The sequence below is a fragment of the Bombina bombina genome, chromosome 4 (genome assembly GCF_027579735.1).
Source record: "Bombina bombina isolate aBomBom1 chromosome 4, aBomBom1.pri, whole genome shotgun sequence".
NCBI lineage: Eukaryota > Metazoa > Chordata > Amphibia > Anura > Bombinatoridae > Bombina > Bombina bombina.
In genome coordinates, this window is record NC_069502.1 from 186,550,567 (window position 1) to 186,578,010 (window position 27,444).

The 27,444-nt window shown below is 38.4% G+C and overlaps 1 protein-coding gene across 1 annotated transcript in view; it reads right to left on the bottom strand.

Moving 5' to 3' along the window:
• Positions 1–4,028: 4,028 nt before the first annotated feature.
• The window catches only part of ALLC (allantoicase), a 139,401-nt gene continuing 115,985 nt past the window's right edge, over positions 4,029–27,444 (bottom strand). Inside the window, exon 12 of the mRNA XM_053709716.1 lies at positions 4,029–4,529. Within this exon, the coding sequence (XP_053565691.1) occupies positions 4,389–4,529 (141 nt within the window). The 3' untranslated portion in view covers positions 4,029–4,388. The remainder of the gene's footprint in view (positions 4,530–27,444) is intronic.

The following is a 27,444-nucleotide window of genomic DNA, read 5'->3' on the forward strand; positions in this document are numbered from 1 at the left end:
TTTTGTGATGCAACAGAAATAATATGTTTCTCATGATATGTATATTGTGAATATTTTTTCTTTGTATTTATGCATTTTTTTTACTTTTATTTTTATGTATCACATTTATATTGTATTTTGATCTTAACCTCAATAAAAATATAAAAAAAAAAAAAAAAAAAAAAAACATGTCAACAAAAAGGTTAAGTTAAATTTTATTTTGAATTTGAAGCTAACAGAATATGAAACTAGGCTTATTGCTTTATTGCTTGGTAGTGACATCCTTTAAAACAAGAAACATTTTTTTTCTCAGTACAGGTAAATACGTTTAATTTTTTTTTAATTAAATCAATAAATAATAAGATACTTACTCCTACACCCCTAAAAACAGAATGAATGACAAATTTATAGTAATTTGCTTGTAGTAAAATGGACTATGGTTAATTAAAAAAAGGCATACCCTAAACATACTTTATAGTTTTGAATTGCATACAGTTTTAGTGCAACCCTTCTCTTTGTAAGTGTATAGTATATGGCTTTATTCATGGAAATGCTAGTGTATGGTGAAAATATGTGCACATGCTCCTGACAAATTCTATAAATTTGGAAGAACACAATGGCCTAGATTACGAGTTTTGCGTTAGCTTTAAAAAGCAGTGTTGGCCGGTCCTAACACTGCTTTTTAACGCCCGCTGGTATTACGAGTCTTAAAGGTACAGGTGTACTGCTCACTTTTTTGGCCAGGCTCGGAAATACCGCAAATCCACTTACGTCAATTGCGTATCCTATATTTTCAATGGGACTTGCATAGCGCCGGTATTACGAGTTTTCCAAAAAGTGAGTGGTAGACCCTCGCCTGTCAAGACTGGTACCGCATTTTAAAGTCAGTAGTTAAGAGTTTTACACTACAACGCCGTAGCATAAAACTCTTAACTAAAGTGCTAAAAAGTACACTAACACCCATAAACTACCTATTAACCCCTAAACCAAGGCCCCCCCACATCGCAAACACTAAAATAAATTTTTTAACCCCTAATCTGTCGAACCGGACATCGCCACCACTATAATAAATATATTAACCCCTAAACCACTGCACTCCCACATCGCAAACATTAGATAAATATTATTAACCCCTAATCTGCCGTCCCTAACATCGCCGACACCTACCTACATTTATTAACCCCTAATCTGCCGCCCCCAACATCGCCGCCACTATATTAAAGTTATTAACCCCTAAATCTATGTCTAACCCTAACCCTTACACCCCCTAACTTAAATATAATTTAAATAAATCTAAATAAAATTACTATCATTAACTAAATTATTCCTATTTAAAACTAAATACTTACCTGTAAAATAAACCCTAAGCTAGCTACAATATAACTAATAGTTACATTGTAGCTAGCTTAGGGTTTATTTTTATTTTACAACTTTGTATTTATTTTAACTAGCTACAATAGTTATTAAATAGTTATTAACTATTTACTAACTACCTAGTTAAAATAAAGACAAATTTACCTGTAAAATAAAACCTAACCTAAGTTACAATTACACCTAACACTACACTACAATTAAATTAAATACAATTATCTACAAGTACAACAAAAAAAACACTAACTTACAGAAAATAATAAAGAAATTACAAGGTTTTTAAACTAATTACACCTAATCTAATCCCCCTAACAAAATAAAAAAAAGCCCCCCAAAATAAAAAAGCCCTACCCTACACTAAATTACAAATAGCCCTTAAAAGGGCCTTTTGCGGGGCATTGCCCCAAAGTAATCAGCTCTTTTAACTGAAAAAAATTACAATTCCCCCCCAACATTAAAACCCACCACCCACACAACCAACCCTACTCTAAAACCCACCCAATCCCCCCTTAAAAAAAAACACTAACCCCCTGAAGATCACCTTACCGGGAGACGTCTTCACCCAACCGGGCCAAAGTCCTCAACGAAGCCGGGAGAAGTCTTCATCCAAGCCGGGCGAAGTGGTCCTCCAGACGGACAGAAGTCTTCATCCAGACGGCATCTTCTATCTTCATCCATCCGGCGCGGAGCGGGTCCATCTTGAAGACATACGATGCGGAGCATCCTCTTCAAACAACGGCTAAACACAGAATGAAGGTTCCTTTAAATGACGTCATCCAAGATGGCGTCCCTTCAATTCCGATTGGCTGATAGAATTATATCAGCCAATCAGAATTAAGGTAGAAAAAATCCTATTGGCTGATGCAATCAGCCAATAGGATTGAAGTTCAATCCTATTGGCTGATCCAATCAGCCAATAGGATTTAGCTGGCATTCCATTGGCTGTTCCAATCAGCCAATAGAATGCCAGTTCAATCCTATTGGCTGATTGCGTCAGATGTCTTGAAGATGGACCCGCGCCGGATGGATAAAGATAGAAGATGCCCTCTGGATGAAGACTTCTGCCCGTCTGGAGGACCACTTCGCCCGGCTTGGATGAAGACTTCTCCCGGCTTCGTTGAGGACTTCGGCCCAGTTGGGTGAAGACGTCTCCCGGTAAGGTGATCTTCAGGGGGCTAGTGTTAGGTTTTGTTAAGGGGGGATTGGGTGGGTTTTAGAGTAGGGTTGGTTGTGTGGGTGGTGGGTTTTAATGTTGGGGGGGAATTGTAATTTTTTTTCAGGTAAAAGAGCTGATTACTTTGGGGCAATGCCCCGCAAAAGGCCCTTTTAAGGGCTATTTGTAATTTAGTGTAGGGTAGGGCTTTTTTTATTTTGGGGGGGCTTTTTTTATTTTGTTAGGGGTATTAGATTAGGTGTAATTAGTTTAAAAATCTTGTAATTTCTTTATTATTTTCTGTAATTTAGTGGGGGGGTTTTTGTACTTTAGATAATTTTATTTAATTGTAATTAATTGTATTTAATTTAGGTAATTCATTTAATTGTAGTGTAGTGTTAGGTGTAATTGTAACTTAGGTTAGGTTTTATTTTACAGGTAAATTTGTCTTTATTTTAACTAGGTAATTATTAAATAGTTAATAACTATTTAATAACTATTGGACCTAGTTAAAATAAATACAAAGTTTCCTGTAAAATAAAAATAAACCCTAAGCTAGCTACAATGTAACTATTAGTTATATTGTAGCTAGCTTAGGGTTTATTTTATAGGTAAGTACTTAGTTTTAAATAGGAATTATTTAGTTAATTGAAGTAATTTTATTTAGATTTATTTAAATTATATTTAAGTTGGGGGGGTTAGGGTTTGGGTTAGACTTAGGTTTAGGGGTTAATATGTTTATTATAGTGGTGGTGACGTTGGGGGCGGCAGATTAGGGGTTAATAAATGTAGTTAGGTTGCGGCAACATTGGGGCGGCAGATTAGGGGTTAATAAATATAATGTAGGTGTTGGCGATGTTGGGGGCAGCAGATTAGGGGTTCATAAGTATAATTAGGTGGTGGCGGTGTCCGGAGCAGCAGATTAGGGGTTAATAATATAATGCAGGTGTCAGCGTTATCAGGGGCGGCAGATTAGAGGTTAATAAGTGTAATATTAGGGGTGTTTAGACTCTGGGTTCATGTTAGGGTGTTAGGTGTAGACATAAATGTATTTTCCCCATAGGAATCAATGGGGCTGCATTAGGAGCTTTACGCTGCTTTTTGCAGATGTTAGGGTTTTTTTCAGCCGGCTCTCCCCCATTGATTCCTATGGGGAAATCGTTTAGCCAGCTCACTGCTAACATAAGCAGCGCTGGTATTGAGGTGAGATGTGGAGCTAAATTTTGCTCTACGCTCACTTTTTTGCGGTTAACACCGGGTTTGTAAAAACCCGTAATACCAGCGCTGTCTGTAAGTGAGCGGTGAGCATAAACTGCTCGTTAGCACCGCACCCCTGTTAACGCAAAACTCGTAATCTAGACGAATATTTGTCAAGCTGTAATTAGATATATGAAGTCAAGTCAAGCAATTATATTATTACTGTATAGAAATCAATATTCTTTACCCTGATTACACTAAGTGCTTTAAAATTATGTAGATGTTCAAATATTAGGATTTTTTATTTTTTAAAACCCACATTTTTATTTATTTTTTATGATTTAGAAAGTGCTTACAATTTTAAACAACTTTCCAATTTAGTTCTATTATCTAATTTGTTTCATTCTCTTGATAACCTTAATTTAAAAGCATTCTAAATAGGCTCAGTAGCTGCTGATTGGTGGCTACACATAGATGCCTTTGCGTGATTTGCTTACCCATGCACATTGCTATTTCTTTAACAAAGAATACCTAAAGAATTAAGCAAATTAGATAATAGAAGTAAATTGGAATTTTGTTTAAAATTGTATTCTCTATCTAAATCGTGAAAGAAAAATGCTGCGTTTCATGTCCCTTTAAGCATTTTTCCCATCCAGATGTTTCAACAAATGTAATTTAGAATTATATTTCAGGGAGGAGGTCTAGGGAAACCCCAAAGCCGAATTCTGCTGACACCTCCATCTGGAGCTATAGTAATCTTCACATGAGATACAACCTCCTGAAGGGTAAGGGATGTGTGTTCTATGAACTGTCTTTTGTGAGGGTGGATCTGAAAATTTAAAAACAAACAATATATTATTTTTATTGAGGTTGTTAGAAGTCACAACATTGGAACATCCATTTTACAGATATAATAAAAGATGCAGTCGACTTTAAAACATCATAGACATGAAAAACATAAGTATGTCATTTCTGCATGATACTGACTGTGAGCAATAAAGAAATTAAAAAGAAAAAGAAAATATAAGGAACAGCAGTAATTGTACAGGATATTATAACTTGGGACCTAACTTAATACATTAAATCCTCTTGTTAAGCAGAGGATAACTCATGGACCCGTGTAAGCTATAATTACACATAGAGGACGTTAGAGGGACATAATAATCATATGCTAAATAACTTGAAACTGATGCAGTATAACTGTAAAAAGCTGACAGGAAAATATCACCTGAGCATCTCTATGTAAAAAAGGAAGATATTTTACTTCACAATCTCCTCAGCTCAGCAGAGTAAATTCTGTGTAAAAAGTTATACTCAGCTGCAACACAACTGCAGGTAAAAAAAAATAAAAAAAAATGAAGAAATGAACAGCAGCCAATTAGCATCAACAGTGTTGAGGTCATGAACTCTTTTGCTGTGATCTCATGAGATTTCACTTAACTCTCATGAGATTTCATTGTAAACTTCCTTACACGGAATAGGGAAACAAGATGAGTGTGCACGAAAGCTCACTCCTTCCGCTGTCCCAGGACAGACATACTGATTTGCTGCTTAGAAGTCCTTTACAATGGGATGTGGCTACTGAGAAACTTTTGAGGTAAAATATCTTTCTTTTTTACATAGAGATGTTTAGGTGATATTTTCTAGTCAGCTTTCTACAGCTATACTGCATCACTTTCAAGTGTTTAAACATTTGGGTACTCTTGGACCTTTACATATCAAGAATCTTATTGGACAATATAACAAGTTATATACTAATATAGTACCACAGAATATGAGTCGTATAACGATGAGAGAATTAGCAAGCGTTTAAGTATGCGTCTAAGGGAGAATAAATATATTTCCTAAGAGGGGTATGACATTTAGGTGTTGATGGGTAATAGCTACAAGTGACTAGCGTAAGGCGAGGATAAAGACTAGAAGCAAGCATAGTTTATACCCTTATGTGTGTAAAGGAACTACCAAAACTAAGCCTAAAGGCATATAGGATTTGACAGCGCCAATACAAATTAGTGCAGCAAAACAGTGTTCTCTTAGGTGTTGTATGATAGACCAGAACATCAGAGGCGTAGTAAGGATTGCAGTACTATGGGAATATATACATGAATTTGATGAGGCTAAGTAATGCACTAAGAGAGAGTGGTGCAACCTAATAACCAAGTTATGATTAGGGAATAATTACAAGAAGAATATAATGGGGTGTACTCAAGGTGTTGCCTATAAAGAAACTTTCACATTTTTAGTAGGTCACCTATTTCTGCTATAATTAGACTTATATAGCTGGCCGCCTTGAGCAGGCAACATTGCTGATAGTTAGCTAGCTGTTACCAAATAAATATGTTAGTATCTATTTTGTACTGGTTATATAAGTAAGGCTGTTTAGGCTGGACCTAACATCAACATGTACTGACTAAGATCAATCATGATATTCTTATGAACCAGTATTGCTAAATACTATAAACCATAAGAAGAGGTTGAGGAACCAAACAAAGTGTAAGACTTAGCCATTATAACATAACGTGCAAGAAAATATAGTCCATTTCATTTTTTAACTGATGCCTAGCCAATTTCAGTGATCTATGAGGTCCTGTAAAAGCATGCAACTCAGTTACGCTAGAAAGCTGGGTGCATGTAGAATTATGAGACTGTTTAACCCACTCCGGTGACTTCCATGATACTGAATGGACTGCCCCTCTGGGAAGGTAAGGTAAGGGTTGTCAAGTTGGTATGTATGGGTAAACAACTTGAGCCCCAGCATATTGCAACTCAATGTTCCTTACAGTGTTCTGGGAATCGTCCGGTGTCTCCTTTTGCTCATGGTGCTATAATGTCTTGGTTCGTTACAATCCGAAAATTGTTTAAATCCAAGTCAACTTTGCAGGGAAAAGGTACAGTAGCCCGTGGAACATCCTCTTGTGGCTAGGTGCTTGGTATTTTCACTTGAGCTTGCAGTTGAAGTGCAGCCATACTGAAAGGGGCTGTTTGTATACAGAGAGGTACAGCGATTTTCTGTCCTCTCGTGCTTGTCTCCGCTATGTCACCCATTAGATTCTGCTGATACTCAGGCTCAATAAGAGGGCTCAAAGCCTTGGACAGCTGGTCCTTGCTTCGCTTACTAGCTATTGGTTCTACTGTCATAATGGGCTCTGCCGACTCCCACTCAGCGTATTGAGTTCCTGCAATCTTCTCAAGCTGGCTTGTTTTATATCGTAGAACATGGCTCAGATTTGTAGGTAGAGTTCCTCCTCAATATTTCAATAGTTGAGGGGACAATCCTCCCATCAGGTTAAAATGCAAAGGATAATGTAAAAGATTCTTGTGGATGTGAGATCAGATGATATAAGTCTTCCAGGATAATCAGTAGATTATTGGAAGTGGCCTGGGAGCTTCATAATTTGCGACCAGCCATAGCCGCTTCCTAGCCACACCCCCAAACAAGGAATATTTAATAAACATTTGCTATACAACATAAAGCTATTATTTTCCTATCAAGAGTGATATGTAATACTAAGACATACAAAGATATAGCTCAATCTGAGAAAACAGCTTTCTTATTGAATTTGAAAAGACTTTGCATTAATCCATCAGGTACAGTATCTAGAGAGCCATAAACAAAGTTATTCCACACTATTTTTGCATGATTTTCCTTACATTTGTATTGCTTACCATATCTGGCCTTTGCACAGCATTTATTTAACACAGATTTGTTTCTATACTTGTGTTTTTAATAATAAAAAAGAACTTTAGGGGGGCGGAGCTAGCCTCAGCAAGAGCAGACATGCTGGTCTGTAGCTCTCCGTACAAAAAGCCTAAAAACATAATTTATGTAAGAACTTACCTGATAAATTCATTTCTTTCATATTAACAAGAGTCCATGAGCTAGTGACGTATGGGATATACATTCCTACCAGGAGGGGCAAAGTTTCCCAAACCTTAAAATGCCTATAAATACACCCCTCACCACACCCACAAATCAGTTTAACGAATAGCCAAGAAGTGGGGTGATAAGAAAAAAAGTGCGAAGCATATAAAATAAGGAATTGGAATAATTGTGCTTTATACAAAAAAAAATCATAACCACCACAAAAAAGGGTGGGCCTCATGGACTCTTGTTAATATGAAAGAAATGAATTTATCAGGTAAGTTCTTACATAAATTATGTTTTCTTTCATGTAATTAACAAGAGTCCATGAGCTAGTGACGTATGGGATAATGACTACCCAAGATGTGGATCTTTCCACACAAGAGTCACTAGAGAGGGAGGGATAAAATAAAGACAGCCAATTCCTGCTGAAAATAATCCACACCCAAAATAAAGTTTAACAAAAAACATAAGCAGAAGATTCAAACTGAAACCGCTGCCTGAAGAACTTTTCTACCAAAAACTGCTTCAGAAGAAGAAAACACATCAAAATGGTAGAATTTAGTAAAAGTATGCAAAGAGGACCAAGTTGCTGCTTTGCAGATCTGGTCAACCGAAGCTTCATTCCTAAACGCCCAGGAAGTAGATACTGACCTAGTAGAATGAGCTGTAATTCTCTGAGGCGGAATTTTACCCGACTCAACATAGGCAAGATGAATTAAAGATTTCAACCAAGATGCCAAAGAAATGGCAGAAGCTTTCTGGCCTTTCCTAGAACCGGAAAAGATAACAAATAGACTAGAAGTCTTACGGAAAGATTTCGTAGCTTCAACATAATATTTCAAAGCTCTAACAACATCCAAAGAATGCAATGATTTCTCCTTAGAATTCTTAGGATTAGGACATAATGAAGGAACCACAATTTCTCTACTAATGTTGTTGGAATTCACAACTTTAGGTAAAAATTCAAAAGAAGTTCGCAACACCGCTTTATCCTGATGAAAAATCAGAAAAGGAGACTCACAAGAAAGAGCAGATAATTCAGAAACTCTTCTAGCAGAAGAGATGGCCAAAAGGAACAAAACTTTCCAAGAAAGTAATTTAATGTCCAATGAATGCATAGGTTCAAACGGAGGAGCTTGAAGAGCTCCCAGAACCAAATTCAAACTCCAAGGAGGAGAAATTGACTTAATGACAGGTTTTATACGAACCAAAGCTTGTACAAAACAATGAATATCAGGAAGAATAGCAATCTTTCTGTGAAAAAGAACAGAAAGAGCGGAGATTTGTCCTTTCAAAGAACTTGCGGACAAACCCTTATCTAAACCATCCTGAAGAAACTGTAAAATTCTCGGTATTCTAAAAGAATGCCAAGAAAAATGATGAGAAAGACACCAAGAAATATAAGTCTTCCAGACTCTATAATATATCTCTCGAGATACAGATTTACGAGCCTGTAACATAGTATTAATCACGGAGTCAGAGAAACCTCTATGACCAAGAATCAAGCGTTCAATCTCCATACCTTTAAATTTAAGGATTTCAGATCCGGATGGAAAAAAGGACCTTGTGACAGAAGGTCTGGTCTTAACGGAAGAGTCCATGGTTGGCAAGATGCCATCCGGACAAGATCCGCATACCAAAACCTGTGAGGCCATGCCGGAGCTATTAGCAGAACAAACGAGCATTCCCTCAGAATCTTGGAGATTACTCTTGGAAGAAGAACTAGAGGCGGAAAGATATAGGCAGGATGAAACTTCCAAGGAAGTGATAATGCATCCACTGCCTCCGCCTGAGGATCCCGGGATCTGGACAGATACCTGGGAAGTTTCTTGTTTAGATGAGAGGCCATCAGATCTATCTCTGGGAGCCCCCACATTTGAACAATCTGAAGAAATACCTCTGGGTGAAGAGACCATTCGCCCGGATGCAACGTTTGGCGACTGAGATAATCCGCTTCCCAATTGTCTACACCTGGGATATGAACCGCAGAGATTAGACAGGAGCTGGATTCTGCCCAAACCAAAATTCGAGATACTTCTTTCATAGCCAGAGGACTGTGAGTCCCTCCTTGATGATTGATGTATGCCACAGTTGTGACATTGTCTGTCTGAAAACAAATGAACGATTCTCTCTTCAGAAGAGGCCAAAACTGAAGAGCTCTGAAAACTGCACGGAGTTCCAAGATATTGATCGGTAATCTCACCTCCTGAGATTCCCAAACTCCTTGTGCCGTCAGAGATCCCCACACAGCTCCCCAACCTATGAGACTTGCATCTGTTGAAATTACAGTCCAGGTCGGAAGAACAAAAGAAGCCCCCTGAATTAAACGAAGGTGATCTGTCCACCACGTTAGAGAGTGCCGAACAATCGGTTTTAAAGATATTAATTGATATATCTTCGTGTAATCCCTGCACCATTGGTTCAGCATACAGAGCTGAAGAGGTCGCATGTGAAAACGAGCAAAGGGGATCGCGTCCGATGCAGCAGTCATAAGACCTAGAATTTCCATGCATAAGGCTACCGAAGGGAATGATTGAGACTGAAGGTTTCGACAGGCTGTAATCAATTTTAGACGTCTCTTGTCTGTTAAAGACAGAGTCATGGACACTGAATCTATCTGGAAACCCAGAAAGGTTACCCTTGTTTGAGGAATCAAAGAACTTTTTGGTAAATTGATCCTCCAACCATGATCTTGAAGAAACAACACAAGTCGATTCGTATGAGACTCTGCTAAATGTAAAGACTGAGCAAGTACCAAGATATCGTCCAAATAAGGAAATACCACAATACCCTGTTCTCTGATTACAGACAGAAGGGCACAGAGAATCTTTGTGAAAATTCTTGGAGCTGTAGCAAGGCCAAACGGTAGAGCCACAAATTGGTAATGCTTGTCTAGAAAAGAGAATCTCAGGAACTGATAATGATCTGGATGAATCGGAATATGCAGATATGCATCCTGTAAATCTATTGTGGACATATAATTCCCTTGCTGAACAAAAGGCAATATAGTCCTTACAGTTACCATCTTGAACGTTGGTATCCTTACATAACGATTCAATAATTTTAGATCCAGAACTGGTCTGAAGGAATTCTCCTTCTTTGGTACAATGAAGAGATTTGAATAAAACCCCATCCCCTGTTCCGGAACTGGAACTGGCATAATTACTCCAGCCAACTCTAGATCTGAAACACAATTCAGAAATGCTTGAGCTTTCACTGGATTTACTGGGACATGGGAAAGAAAAAATCTCTTTGCAGGAGGTCTCATCTTGAAACCAATTCTGTACCCTTCTGAAACAATGTTCTGAATCCAAAGATTGTGAACAGAATTGATCCAAATTTCTTTGAAAAAACGTAACCTGCCCCCTACCAGCTGAACTGGAATGAGGGCCGTACCTTCATGTGAACTTAGAAGCAGGCTTTGCCTTTCTAGCAGGCTTGGATTTATTCCAGACTGGAGATGGTTTCCAAACTGAAACTGCTCCTGAGGACGAAGGATCAGGCTTTTGTTCTTTGTTGAAACGAAAGGAACGAAAACGATTGTTAGCCCTGTTTTTACCTTTAGACTTTTTATCCTGTGGTAAAAAAGTTCCTTTCCCACCAGTAACAGTTGAAATAATAGAATCCAACTGAGAACCAAATAATTTGTTTCCCTGGAAAGAAATGGAAAGTAGAGTTGATTTAGAAGCCATATCAGCATTCCAGGTCTTAAGCCATAAAGCTCTTCTGGCTAAGATAGCCAGAGACATAAACCTAACATCAACTCTAATAATATCAAAAATGGCATCACAGATGAAATTATTAGCATGCTGGAGAAGAATAATAATATCATGAGAATCACGATTTGTTACTTGTTGCGCTAGAGTTTCCAACCAAAAAGTTGAAGCTGCAGCAACATCAGCCAATGATATAGCAGGTCTAAGAAGATTACCTGAACATAGATAAGCTTTTCTTAGAAAAGATTCAATTTTTCTATCTAAAGGATCCTTAAACGAGGTACCATCTGACGTAGGAATGGTAGTACGTTTAGCAAGGGTAGAAATAGCCCCATCAACTTTAGGGATTTTGTCCCAAAATTCTAACCTGTCAGGCGGAACAGGATATAATTGCTTAAAACGTTTAGAAGGAGTAAATGAATTACCCAATTTATCCCATTCCTTAGAAATTACTGCAGAAATAGCATTAGGAACAGGAAAGACTTCTGGAATAACCGCAGGAGCTTTAAAAACCTTATCCAAACGTATAGAATTAGTATCAAGAGGACTAGAATCCTCTATTTCTAAAGAAATTAGTACTTCTTTAAGTAAAGAGCGAATAAATTCCATCTTAAATAAATATGAAGATTTATCAGCATCAATCTCTGAGATAGAATCCTCTGAACCAGAAGAGTCCAAAGAATCAGAATGATGGTGTTCATTTAAAAATTCATCTGTAGAGAGAGAAGATTTAAAAGACTTTTTACGTTTACTAGAAGGAGAAATAACAGACAAAGCCTTCTTTATGGATTCAGAAACAAAATCTCTTATGTTATCAGGAACATTCTGCACCTTAGATGTTGAGGGAACTGCAACAGGCAATGGTACATCACTAAAGGAAATATTATCTGCTTTAACAAGTTTGTCATGACAATTATTACAAACAACAGCTGGAGGAATAGCTACCAAAAGTTTACAGCAGATACACTTAGCTTTGGTAGATCCAGCAGGCAGTGGTTTTCCTGTAGTATCTTCTGGCTCAGATGCAACGTGAGACATCTTGCAATATGTAAGAGAAAAAACAACATATAAAGCAAAATAGATCAAATTCCTTATAAGACAGTTTCAGGAATGGGAAAAAAATGCCAAACATCAAGCTTCTAGCAACCAGAAGCAAATGAAAAATGAGACTGAAATAATGTGGAGACAAAAGCGACGCCCATATTTTTTGGCGCCAAATAAGACGCCCACATCATTTGGCGCCTAAATGCTTTTGGCGCCAAAAATGACGCCACATCCGGAACGCCGACATCTTTGGCGCAAAATAACGTCAAAAATGACGCAACTTCCGGCGACACGTATGACGCCGGAAACGGAAAAGAATTTTTGCGCCAAAATAGTCCGCGCCAAGAATGACGCAATAAAATGAAGCATTTTCAGCCCCCGCGAGCCTAACAGCCCACAGGGAAAAAAGTCAAATTTTTGAGGTAAGAAAAAATATGATAATTTAAAGCATAATCCCAAATATGAAACTGACTGTCTGGAAATAAGGAAAGTTGAACATTCTGAGTCAAGGCAAATAAATGTTTGAATACATATATTTAGAACTTTATAAATAAAGTGCCCAACCATAGCTTAGAGTGTCACAGAAAATAAGACTTACTTACCCCAGGACACTCATCTACATGTTTGTAGAAAGCCAAACCAGTACTGAAACGAGAATCAGTAGAGGAAATGGTAAATATAAGAGTATATCGTCGATCTGAAAAGGGAGGTAAGAGATGAATCTCTACGACCGATAACAGAGAACCTTATGAAATAGATCCCGTAGAAGGAGATCACTGCATTCAATAGGCAATACTCTCTTCACATCCCTCTGACATTCACTGCACGCTGAGAGGAAAACCGGGCTCCAACTTGCTGCGGAGCGCATATCAACGTAGAATCTAGCACAAACTTACTTCACCACCTCCCTTGGAGGCAAAGTTTGTAAAACTGATTTGTGGGTGTGGTGAGGGGTGTATTTATAGGCATTTTAAGGTTTGGGAAACTTTGCCCCTCCTGGTAGGAATGTATATCCCATACGTCACTAGCTCATGGACTCTTGTTAATTACATGAAAGAAACATAATATTAAGTCCTAGATACCGACTAAAAATTGATGGAGATAGGAGCCTTCAGGTGAGAGCACACTCCTGATCATCACAAGAAGAGGTATGAGAGGTAACACCTGTCGGAGTAACCCACTTAATCCACAAACCCTACGGCCTGAGGTCTGGATCAGATACTGCCAACCCTTTCCCTAAACATCACTCTGCCTGCCTTCTGGTTGGGTGCATGGATCTATGGTCTGAAGCACAGCTCGCACTCTAACCCGGCCACAAAACCCATTGCACCGTCTGGGTGCAACACTCGCAGCATATGTGAGAATGAAGCCGAGCGGAGGGGCAAGCTGATTTGGTGTGAACCGCCATCTTAAAACGAAAGTGAGTATGCAACTAGCTGCACAGAAGCTCAACACCCTTCTCGACACACGTTACTTACCTACAACACAGTCTCTTACCACCAGCCTGCATACAATTCAGCCCTAGGCTGCATACAGTCCGCCCCACATAGAGTCTACAGCATGGCAATTAAATCTGGGCCTTCTAGTAATATAATAGTGGTCACTGCTAAAATGGAGGACTCTACTACTGTAATGTACTTTCTTCTGGCTAACTTAGAGAGGAAAATGTGCCGTAACTTTGATACCCTTACTCTGCTGATAAAAAGGGGAAGCATAGAGGATCCTGCACCAAGAGATAAGAAACCAGATCTGCAGATACCCACTAGAATCCAGACAGCAGCGGAGGAGCTGCAGAAGGATTACCCCTTGCTGGAAAACCCAAATACTGCTGTCCAACTAGTGGTGCTGAGAGAAAGCGACCGAGCGCTAGTGAAAGTCTCACATTGGCATCAGGAGGAAGCGGTCATATATGATAATGTTATTTTTTTGTCTCATTCCAATGGATCTATGCCTAAATTGAAACCCTCAAGACCGGACATAGCAGAATACCTGGGTATGGTTTTTGGTTTGGTGGTTCTGCTTCCTACACACAAGTCACCAATACCATCTGAGCAGACAAGTGCATTAGGCTCTTTCATTCCATGTGGTGTGGGATAGTGAGGGGCTTCTATAACCCCATTACGTCTCCCTGAGTACTGATCTAAATCTATGGACACATTACTAACTGCCACATAAACCCTAATGAAACCTGATTTAGCTTCAGCATGTAAATTTACTTAGGGTAATATTCAAAATTAACCATTATATTATTTCTGCAATTATATACCAGCAGATATTCACCAAAATTTGCAGCCCAAGAAATAATGTGTCTGTATTTTTCAGTAGTGCTTTTTTGTAGGAACAATTATCCGCTGTTAGGGATACTCATGTTAGATAATTTGGTTACAGCTGTTTAAGTCAATATTTTATGTTTATTTTCTGTATAAGATATATTCATATCATAAGGAGGATTTGAAAACATTTGTAAACATTATACAGTGGGGCAAAAAATTATTTAGTCAGCCACCAATTGTGCAAGTTCTCCCACTTAAGAAGGAGAGAGGCCTGTAATTTTCATCATAGGTATACCTCAACTATGAGAGACAAAATGTGGAAACAAATCCAGACAATCACATTGTCTGATTTGGAAAGAACACTGTTGCTGGTATGTTGCCCCATTCTTGCATGCAGATCTCCTCTAGAGCAGTGATGTTTTGGGGCTGTCGCTGGGCAACACAGACTTTTAACTCCCTCCAAAGGTTTTCTATGGGGTTGAGATCTGGAGACTGGCTAGGCCACTCCAGGACCTTGAAATGCTTCTTACGAAGCCACTCCTTCGTTGCCCGGGTGGTGTGTTTGGGATCATTGTCATGCTGAAAGACCCAGCCACGTTTCATCTTCAATGCCCTTGCTGATGGAAGGAGGTTTGCACTCAAAATCTCACGATACATGGCCCCATTCATTCTTTCATGTACATGGATCAGTCGTCCTGTTCCCTTTGCAGAGAAACAGCCCCAAAGCATGATGCTGCCACCCCCAAGCTTCACAGTAGGTATGGTGTTCTTTGGTTGCAACTCAGAATTCTCTCTCCTCCAAACACGACGAGTTGTGTTTCTACCAAACAGTTCTACTTTGGTTTCATCTGACCATATGGCATTCTCCCAATCCGCTTCTGGATCATCCAAATGCTCTCTAGCATACTTCAGACGGGCCCGGACATGTACTGGCTTAAGCAGGGGGACATGTCTGGCACTGCAGGATCAATGCGTTTTGCCCTTAGGCTTTATCAAGAATGTCTTGATAAAGCCTAAGAGCGAAACGCATTGATTTGACACTGCTGTCACCTTTATTTATCATCTTTTATACACATTGTTCTAAATAAGGACTATATGCACTGTGCCTTTAAATAGAGGACTCTCTAGTTGCTTAAAATAAGCGACCACAAAGATCATCTACAAACACCTACAAACTTCACAAGGCATTGTGAAGTTATATTCATCGTTTTCAACAAAGGAGAAAAAAAGAAAATAGTCACATATTGTTACCGCAAAGACCATCTCCAATAAAAAAAAATTCCCCAGGACTTCCTCTGAAATCAGGGAATAGGGGTCTACAGAAAGATCACATCTGCTTGTGGGCTTTTTGCTGTTTGCCTACATCAAAATAACAAGATTCATCAGTCGCAATGTGCGACCGCCAAGTTTGCCTGCATATATAATTCTACTATCAATCATCATCGTTTAACAATCGATAACAAAAGAAAATAGTCACAATTGGTGAACGTCAAGATCATCTGTATCTTTCAATAATCGATAGCAAGAGAAAATAGTCACAATCAGTAACCGTCAAGACCATTTGCATTCCCCCCCCAAGACCCCTTACGTAGTAAGGATTAGGGGCTAATACAAAAGAATTACTTCACGTTTACTGCTATATAGCACTTCAAATAAATCATAAAAAGTCTCCCCGGCTGTTTAATGCTCCCGAAGTTCTACCTGTGACGTCAGAGGCATTGCATAAAAGCCGCCACCTATTTTCAGTCGGTAACGCCTCACCACATAGTAGGAGTGAGCCCATCCGCCACACAACACGCTGTGTTTGGTTTGTCCGTTGTTGCCAAACAGCTTTCACCGTTTGTTCTTCATAGATTGCGAATATCGCAATTTCTTCTTGTGTCAAGATACCATTATAGCCTAAGGCCAAGGCTTTGTTTCATCTTTTAAGCGCAAGTACTATATTTTATACTCTATTTTATTTGGCTAATATTAGCTATGTTGCTATAAGGGAGACGTCCCTTCTTTTCTATAATTCATATACCAAAGTGAATGTCAATTGTCTATATTTTATTAAATTGTCACTTTTATTCATTGGATAGTATTTAATCTGTTACTTATATATTTTAACCAGCAATTTTGTTGCACATTTTAATATGTATTTTGAACATATACACAATACAGGCATACCCCGCTTTACGGACCTTCACTTTACGGACACTCGCGAGTACGTACATAGCTATTACGGACCCTCTCTTTTCGGACACTCGCGAGAACGGACAAAACCCGCCCCTGCGCACATGAAACAGTTAGTCTCTATGGTTCAGGAAGAGGTTGCCGCGCGCCAGGAAGATGTTGCTGCGCACCAGGAAGAGGTGGGGTTTCCGCTCACTGTGTAGAAGCCGCACACTTTGCAAGTAAAAAAGTGAAGTTAAAAAGTGAATCGTGTATAGAAGATTCCTGCACCCAAATTGCTATTTTATTCTTGCCATAATACTGCACTGTACCACAACTGTACATAGAACTTTGGGGAACATATAGTGTATACAGTACTGATTGTAACACGCTTGGCACACACTGTGTATAGAAGATTTCTGCACCCAAATTGCTATTTTATTCCTGCCATAATACTGCACTGAAAAAACTACTGTACATAGAACTTTGGGGAACATATACTGTATACAGTACTGATTGTAACACACTTGGCACACACTGTGTATAGAAGATTCCTGCACCCAAATTGCTATTTTATTCCTGCCATAATACTGCACTGTACCACTACTTGTACATAGAACTTTGGGGAACATATACTGTATACAGTACACGTACAGTACTGATTGTAACACGCTTGGCACACAGTACAAATGTACCTTTACCTAGAGCTGATAATGGCAGATAAAAAGAAATGCCGTAAATCTATTACCTTGGATATGAAGCTTAAAATTATTAGATTGTATGATGAAGGTGTAATTCAAGCTGAAATAGGCCGAAAGCTAGGCTTCACTAGGACCACAATTAACACAGTCATGAAGAACAGAGAAAAAATTGTTGCAGAAGTAAAAAGTGCTACACCTGTTAACACCACAACAATTTGAAAAAGGGATAGCATTGTTGCAGACATGGAGAGACTCCTAATACTTTGGATAGAAAATCAGACAACACGCCATGTTCCTGTAAACCAGGCAATTATACAAAGTAAAGCCTTAAGCTTATTCAATGACCTGAAGGCTAAGAAAGGTGAAGCAGCAAAGGATGCTGAATTTGTTGCAAGCCGTGGATGGTTTGATAGGTTTAAGAAGAGGTCTAATCTACATAACATCAAAGTACAAGGAGAGGCAGCTGCTGCAGATACTGAGGCTGCAGAAAGCTATCCAAGTGAATTTGCAAAAATTATTGAAGATGGAGGCTACTCCATGGATCAAATTTTTAATGTGGATGAAACTGGTCTATTCTGGAAGAAGATGCCTGCAAGAACTTTCATTGCAAGACAGGAAAAATCAATGCCAGGCTACAAGCCAGCTAAAGATAGAATAACCCTTCTGTTAGGTGGCAATGCTTCTGGTACCTTAAAGCTAAAGCCTTTGTTTATTTACCGTTTTCAAAATCCAAGAGCTTTGAAGAACTACGTTAAAACTAGACTTCCAGTGCATTGGAGGGCAAATAAAAAAGCATGGGTAACTGCAGCCCTTTTTGAGGATTGGTTTGACACCTGCTTTGTTCCAGAGGTGAAAGCTTATTTCAAGGACAATAATATCCCTTTCAAGATTTTGCTACTTGTTGATAATGCTCCTGGACACCCTCGAACGCTAGATGAGCTCAACCCTAACATTAGAGTGGAATTCCTACCACCAAATACCACCTCATTACTGCAGCCCATGGATCAATGTGTCATAGCTGCCTTCAAGTTAAACTACTTAAAAAGAACATTCAGTAAGTGTATTGCAGCAATAGACAAAGAAGAAGGTGCAGGGCAAGAAGTCCTATCGAAATTCTGGAAAAGCTACAACATCTTGGATTGCATTAAAACTGTAAGAAATGCTTGGAATGACATAAAGGATACCACAATGAAAAGGGCCTGGAAAAAATTATGCCCACAGTTAGCTGATGATTCTGAAGGTGTTGATGATTCTGTAGCTAATGTTACTGAAAATATTGTAAAGATGGCAAGGCAGTTAGAGCTGGAAGTAGAGCCAGAAGATGTTGCTGAACTGCTTGCATCCCATACTGAGCCCCTCAGCAATGAAGATCTTCTAGAACTTGAAGAGGAGAGAGAAGAAGAAGAAGATGTGCAAAATGGGGTTGAGACCATTGAACAGCCTGAAGGCTTAACTTCAAAAATTCTCTTTCAAGCTTTCCGTCATCTTGATAGCGCCATGGCTCTCTTTGAAAAGCATGATAGGGACTTTGAAAGAAGCTTCACAGTCAATGGTAATATTTCAGGGGCTTATTCCTGTTACAAAGAAATCTACAGAGAAAAGAAGAGAGCTACACTTCAAACCTCCATAGAGACTTACTTTTCTAAAAGTCCATCACGCAGATCATCATCATCGACAGACAGTCATTTGGATACCAGATCATCAACTGACAGTCCATTTCCAGCTCTGGCATCACCACCCAGTCCTGCTCCTTCTCTTATTGCTACTTGTAGTACACCCAATTCGCCAGCAAGAAAGCGTCTCGCCTTTGAAGAGTTGACTTGTGAAACAGAAGATACCAGTATGACTTCATCCTTACTAGAATAAATCCTCATAGCTGATCCTAAGCTTAGAAAATGTTGTGTTTATTTTGCAATACTGTACTGTACAGTAAAAATGTCCTCTTGCCCTAAGCTGATCCTAAGTTTACAAAATGTTGTGTTTATTTTGCAATACAGTACAGTAAATATGTTCTCTTGTCCTAAGCTGATCCTAAGCTTACAAAATGTTGTATTTATTAAATACGTTCTCTTACCCTAAGCTGATCCTAAGCTTAGAAAATGTTGTGTTTATTTTGCAAAACTGTACAGTACAGTAATTATGTTCTCTTGTCCTAAGCTGATCCTAAGCTTAGAAAATGTTGTCTTTATTTTGCAATACAGTACAGTAAATACTGTATGTTCTGTTGCCCTAAGCTGATCCTAAGCTTAGAAAAAAATGTGTTTATTTTGCAATAAATATTTTCTTTTGGCCTAACCTTATAGTATTGTGTTTATTTTAGTTATAAATGTATTATTTATATCAGTTATGCCTATAAATGACTATTATAATGCAGTACAAGCATTGAGAAGTGAAAAAAAGTATTGCTTCACTTTAAGTACATTTTCGTTTTACATACATGCTCTGGTCCCATTGTGTACGTAAATGTGGGGTATGCCTGTACTGTTACACTGTATTATCTTTATAAATTAACCATTTTCTTAAGAAGGTATATTCAATAAGCCTAATATACTAGGTAGGTCTAACCATTATAAGTTAATATCAAAACAAATAACTTAAAATAAAAACATTAACCCGTGCTCATAGCGCTTAAGTATTTTTATTAGCATAAAATACTTTTTTGCCCCACTGTATGTCAGCCATATAAAGCCTGTAATTAGCTTTGCACTGATATATATGGCTCCTGTCGAGCTGTCTGCGGCCGGGATGGCAAGAGCAGGCTTAATTTTAGTGAGTCATCCCACATCTCCTTTATATCAGATGCTCATGCTAGCAGGTTTTATTGCAATATCCTGGAAGATTAATAAGCTATGTCACTGTGGTTCCTATTAGCTTGATTACCCCCAAATATAGCATAATCTTAGTTCTTGACATTACTACCTTAGCACCAAAGTATCTACTAGCCTATTTATCAGCTAGATTTAAGCAGATAAAATATTTCACTCAGCTCATACAGTATAGATTAGCAAGGTATTTCTTCTTAGCGGCTTCTTCCCTGATAATACATATTTTTCATGCTACTGGAAGATCCATGAGAGGCCTCACATTTAGGTTGGAATGTATATGGTTTTATGGGCAAACTCCTTCATAGCTCAAGTACACTATATGTTATGCTAGATATATTCATACTATATATAAGGTGAACTCTCACATGTAGCCCTAAATATTAATGCTGCTTACTCGATAACCGCACTCACCAAGAGACCATAACAGGTCCTCTCCTTTACTTATCAATATGGGTTTTCACCTTAGACACTCTTTATTTACATATGACATGACGACTTTGTTTATAACTCTGGTTTTAGCCGCAATAAGAGGTTTCAGTACTAATTCCTCCCTATAGCACAGTATAGTTTTTCATAAGATAGTTTTACTATGTAGGCTCCTAGCAGTATATAATAGGTGGCATGTATACACTAAACTTTATTTAGTGTCTTTATCTTGGGCTACTATATTTATAAATGTTGTGTTATCATTTCTATTCTTGATACTGCTGTTTTGAAGGAAAAGGTGATCATCAGCTGCAACATGGGATAGTTCCGCTGCCACATACCCGTTTCTCACATTTTATATTTCCCACTTTTCTTAATATTTTCCTCTTCCTTCCATTACAACAAAGAACTCCATGGAGTTCATATAACATAATCTTTATGCACTTACATAAAGTACCCTTGGTACCATTAAGCTTTTAAGAGTTTCCGGCCCCACATCCAATAACCCTACTCTTTCTATATGTTGGAGCGGTGCTTACCCGCTGAACCACAACATAATTTAAGATTATATTTTCTGTTATTTTTTATCCTGTTGTATCTTTTCCTTGCCTTAAGTTTTAGGCCCAACTAGTTTTCTTAAAATTTTCAAAAAAACTCAAATCAAAGGCACTAGAATCAAACTGAGACAGCTGCCTGAAGAACCTTTCTACAAAAGGCTGCTTCCGTAGAAGCAAACACATCAAAATGGTAAAATTTTGTAAATTTATGCAAAGAAGACCAAGTTGCTGCCTTGCAAATTTGATCAACTGAAGCTTCATTCTTTAAAGCCCAAGAAGTGGCAACTGATTTAGTCTATGATCTAGAATGAGCTGTTATTCACAGAGGTGGAGATTGCCCCGCCTTCAAATAAGCTTTGTGAATCAAAAGTTTCAACCAAGATGCCAGAGAAATGGCAGAGGCTTTCTGACCTTTCCTGGAACCAGAAAAAATAACAAATAGACTAGAAGTCTTTCTGAAATCTTTAGTAGCCTCAACATAATATTTCAAAGCTCTTACCTCATCCAAAGAATGTAAAGACCTTTCAAGAGTATTCTTAGGATTAGGACACAAGAAAGGAACAACAATATCCTTATTAATGTTGTTTGAATTCACAACTTTATGCAAAAATTTAAACGAAGTCCGCAAAACAGCTTTATCTTAATGGAAAATCAGATAAGGAGACTCACAAGAGAGAGCAGACAATTAAAAAACTCTTCTAGCAGAAGAGATAGCCAAAAGAAATAACACTTTCCAAGAAAGTAATTTAATATCCAGATAATGCATAGGCTCAAAAGGAGAAGCCTGTAAAATCTTCAATACCAAATTGAGACTCCAAGGAGAAGAAATAGATTTAATAACAGGTTTGATACGAATCAAAGCCTGAACAAAACAGTGAATATCAGGAAGCTTAGCAATCTTTCTATGAAATAAGACAGAAAGAGCAGAGATTTGTCCTTTTAAAGTATTTGCAGACAACTCTTTATCCAAACCATCCTGAAGAAACTGTAAAATCATAGGAATTCTGAAAGAATGCCAAGAATAATCATGAGTGGAACACCATTAAATATAGGTTTTCCAAACCTGATGATAAATCTTCCTTGAAACAGACTTATGAGCATGTATCATAGTGCTAATCACTCAGTCAGAGAAACCTCTATGACTAAGCACTAAACGTTCAATTTCCATGCCTTTAAATTTAGAGATTTGAGATCTTGATGGAAAAATGGCCCTTGAGACAGAAGGTCTGGTCTTAAAGGAAGTGGCCAAGGCTGGCAACTGGACATCCAGACAAGATCCGCATACCAAAACCTGTGAGGCCATGCTGGTGCTATCAGAAACACATAAGATTCTTCCATTATACAGGGAGTGCAGAATTATTAGGCAAGTTGTATTTTTGAGGATTAATTTTATTATTGAACAACAACCATGTTCTCAATGAACCCAAAAAACTCATTAATATCAAAGCTGAATATTTTTGGAAGTAGTTTTTAGTTTTTAGTTTGTTTTTAGTTTTAGCTATTTTAGGGGGATATCTGTGTGTGCAGGTGACTATTACTGTGCATAATTATTAGGCAACTTAACAAAAAACAAATATATATCCATTTCAATTATTTATTTTTACCAGTGAAACCAATATAACATCTCAACATTCACAAATATACAATTCTGACATTCAAAAACAAAACAAAAACAAATCAGTGACCAATATAGCCACCTTTCTTTGCAAGGACATTCAAAAGCCTGCCATCCATGGATTCTGTCAGTGTTTTGATCTGTTCACCCTCAACATTGCGTGCAGCAGCAACCACAGCCTCCCAGACACTGTTCAGAGAGGTGTACTGTTTTCCCTCCTTGTAAATCTCACATTTGATGATGGAACACAGGTTCTCAATGGGGTTCAGATCAGGTGAACAAGGAGGCCATGTCATTAGATTTTCTTCTTTTATACCCTTTCTTGCCAGCCACGCTGTGGAGTACTTGGACGCGTGTGATGGAGCATTGTCCTGCATGAAAATCATGTTTTTCTTGAAGGATGCAGACTTCTTCCTGTACCACTGCTTGAAGAAGGTGTCTTCCAGAAACTGGCAATAGGACTGGGAGTTGAGCTTGACTCCATCCTCAACCCGAAAAGGCCCCACAAGCTCATCTTTGATGATACCAGCCCAAACCAGTACTCCACCTCCACCTTGCTGGCGTCTGAGTCGGACTGGAGCTCTCTGCCCTTTACCAATCCATCCATCTGGCCCATCAAGACTCACTCTCATTTCATCAGTCCATAAAACCTTAGAAAAATCAGTCTTGAGCTATTTCTTGGCCCAGTCTTGACGTTTCAGCTTGTGTGTCTTGTTCAGTGGTGGTCGTCTTTCAGCCTTTCTTACCTTGGCCATGTCTCTGAGTATTGCACACATTGTGCTTTTGGGCACTCCAGTGATGTTGCAGCTCTGAAATATGGCCAAACTGGTGGCAAGTGGCATCTTGGCAGCTGCACGCTTGACTTTTCTCAGGTCGTGGGCAGTTATTTTGCGCCTTGGTTTTTCCACACGCTTCTTGCGACCCTGTTGACTATTTTGAATGAAACGCTTGATTGTTCGATGATCACGCTTCAGAAGCTTTGCAATTTTAAGAGTGCTGCATCCCTCTGCAAGATATCTCACTATTTTTGACTTTTCTGAGCATGTCAAGTCCTTCTTTTGACCCATTTTGCCAAAGGAAAGGAAGTTGCCTAATAATTATGCACACCTGATATAGGGTGTTGATGTCATTAGACCACACCCCTTCTCATTACAGAGATGCACATCACCTAATATGCTTAATTGGTAGTAGGCTTTGGAGCCTATACAGCTTGGAGTAAGACAACATGCATAAAGAGGATGATGTGGTCAAAATACTAATTTGCCTAATAATTCTGCACTCCCTGTAATCTTGGAGATCACCCTTGGAAGAAGAACCAGGGGTGGAAAAATGTAAGCAGGTTGGAAAAGCCAAGGACCTGCTAAAGCATCCACCATCTCTGCCTGAGGATCCTTGGACCTAGAAAGGTATCTGGGAAGTTTCTTGTTTAGACGAGAGGCCATCAGATCTATTTCTGGAAAACACATTTGGATGGAGAGACCACTCCCCCGGATGTAAAGTCTGACGGCTAAGATAATCAGCTTTTCAATTGTCTACACCTGGTATATGAATCGCAGAAAGAGTTGGATTCCGCCCAAGAAAGTATCCAAGATACTTCTTTCATTGCTGAAGGACTGCAAGTCCCTCCTTGATTATTGACATATGCCACTGTTGTGATATTGTCTGTCTGAAAATGAATGTAAAGTTCTCTCTTCAATAGAGGCCAAGCCTGAAGAGCTCTTAAAATAGCACGGAGTTCTAAAATATTGATTGTGCTGACAGAGACCCCCAGATAGCTCCCCAACCTGTAAGACTTGCATCTGTTGAGATCACAGTCCAGGAAGGATGAACAAAGGAGGCCCCTTGAACAATAAGGTGATGGTTTAACCACCAAGTCAGAGAGAGTTGAGTGTTGGGATTTGAGTATATTAACTGTGATATCTGAGAATAATCCCTGCACCATTGGTGCAACATGCAAAGCTTTAGAGGTCTCATATTAAAATGAGCAAAGGGGATCGCGTCCGATGCTGCAGTCATGAGACCTAAAACTTCCATACACATAGCCACTGATGGGAATGATAGAGACTGTAGATTTAGACAAGCTGAAACCCACTTAATTCGTCTCTTGTCTATTAGGGAAAGAGTCATGGACACTGAATCTATCTGGAAACCTAAATAGGTGACGCAAGTCTGAGGAATCAAGAAACTCTTTTGTAAATTGATCCTCCAACCATGTCTTTGAAGAAACCACACTAGTTGTTTCGTGTGAGATTCTGCTAAATGAAAAGATTGAGCTAGTACCAAGATATCGTCCAAATAAAGAAACATCGCAATACCCTGCTCTCTGATTACAGATAGAAGGGCACTGAGAACCTTCGAGAAAATTCTTGGAGCTGTCACTAGGCCAAACAGAAGAGCAACAAATTGGTTATGCTTGTCTAGAAAAGAGAATCTAAAAAAACGATAGTGGTCTGGATGAATCGGAATGTGAAGATAAGCGTCCTGTAAGTCTATTGTGGACATGAAATGACCTTGCTGAACATATAGTCCTTATAGTAACTATCTTGAAAGTTGGGACTCTTACAAAACGATTTAAAATTGTCAGATCCAGGATTTGTCTGAACTAATCTTCTTTCTTTGGGACAATAAACAGATTTGAATAAAAATCCAAACTCTGTTCCTGCTAAGGAACTGGGGCAATCACCCCGGAAAGCTCTAGGTCTTAAACACACTTCCGAAAAGCCTGAGCCTTCACAGGGTTTGTTGGAACATGAGAAAGAAAGAATCTTCCCATGAGAGGTCTTATTCTGAAACCTATTCAATACCCTTGAGAAACAATATACTGAATCCACTGATTTTGAACAGAATCTTTCCAAATGTCTTGAAATTATTTCAATCTGCCCCCCACCAGTTGAACTGGTTTGAGGGCTGCACCTTACCTTCATGCAGTCTTAGGGGCTGGATTTGGTTTCTTATATGGCTTGGATTTATTCCAATTCATAGATGGTCTCCAATTAGAGCCAGAGGCCTTAGGGGAAGGAGAGTTTTTTTATTCTCTATTCTGACGAAAGGAACGAAAACTATTGGGAGCTTTAAACTTACCCTTAGATTTCTTATCTTGGGACAGAAAAACTCACTTTCCCCCAGTGATAGTGGAGATAATAGAATCCAATTGAGAACCAAATAAATTATTACCCTGAAATGATAGATATAGTAATCTAGATTTAGACACCATGTCAGCATTCCAAGATTTAAGCCATAAAGTTCTTTTAGTTAGAATAGCTAAAGACATAGATTTAATATCAATTTTAATTACATCAAATATAGCATCACAAATGAAATGATTAGCATGTTGAAGTAAAAGAACAATGCTAGACAGTTCAGGATCTTATAACTGCTGTGCTAAGCTGTCCAACCAAAAAGTTGAAGCAGCAGCAACATCAGCCATAGAAATAGCAGGTCTAAGAATATAGCCAGTATGTAAATATGCTCTTCTAAGTTAAGATTCAATCTTCCTTTTTAAAGGATCCTTAAAAGAAGTACTATCTTCCATAGGAATAGTAGTATGTTTGGCAAGAGTGGAAACAGCCCGATCAACCTTAGGGTCTTTTTCTCAAAACTCTAAATTGGTTACAGGTAAAGGATACAGCTTCTTAAACCTAGAAGAAGGGTTAAAAGAAGTACCAGGTTTAGACCATTCTTTAGTAATCATATGCTGTCGGTCAATACAAATTTCATCAGATTTATGAGAAGTTTGGAAAGACCTTTTACGTTTATTTGAAGGCGGAATAGCAGTCATAGCCTTCTCTATGGCTGCAGCAATATAATTTTTCATATCTGCAGGAATATCATGTACATTAGACTGTGAAGGAATAACAGTAGATGTATTTGTACTTATAGAAACATTATCAGCATGTAATAATTTGTCATAACAAGTGCCACATATTTGAGCTGAAGAAATAAGATCAGCTAATATACAACAAACACACCTAGCTTTGGTAGAATTGTGTTCAGGCAGCTTAGTTCCTACAGTAACATCAGAGACAGGATCAGTTTGAGACATCTTGCAAAATGTAACAAAAAAGAAAAAATAACATTTAAACAAAATATCCAATTTCCTCAAAATAGCAGTTTCAGGAATGGAAAAAAATGCTAATGATAACATTCTTATACAAAAGTAAAATCAAAAGCAAACATCATAGCCCTCTATAAACAAATGAGAGCAACGAGCAAAAGAGGGAGAGATTTAATATAGCAAATTTTGGCACCAAGAATGAGGCAAACAAAGATGACGCAAATGCAGAGGTAAAAACACAATATAATGATGCAACTCGCGTCATAACAGGCTCGACTTTGCTGCAAAAAAATTTGCATCAACAAAGATGCAAGAAAGTAGCATTTTGCTTCATCGCGAGCCTTATTTGCCCAGGAAAATTTTGAAAAACAGACACCAAGTTACAACTAACTGGAACAAATACCTAAATTCTCCCATAAACATAATCCCCATGCTGAAACTGTTAGACTGCAATTGGAAATATACACAGACCTGACTCATGGCAAATATATGCAATATATATTAAAAACATTAT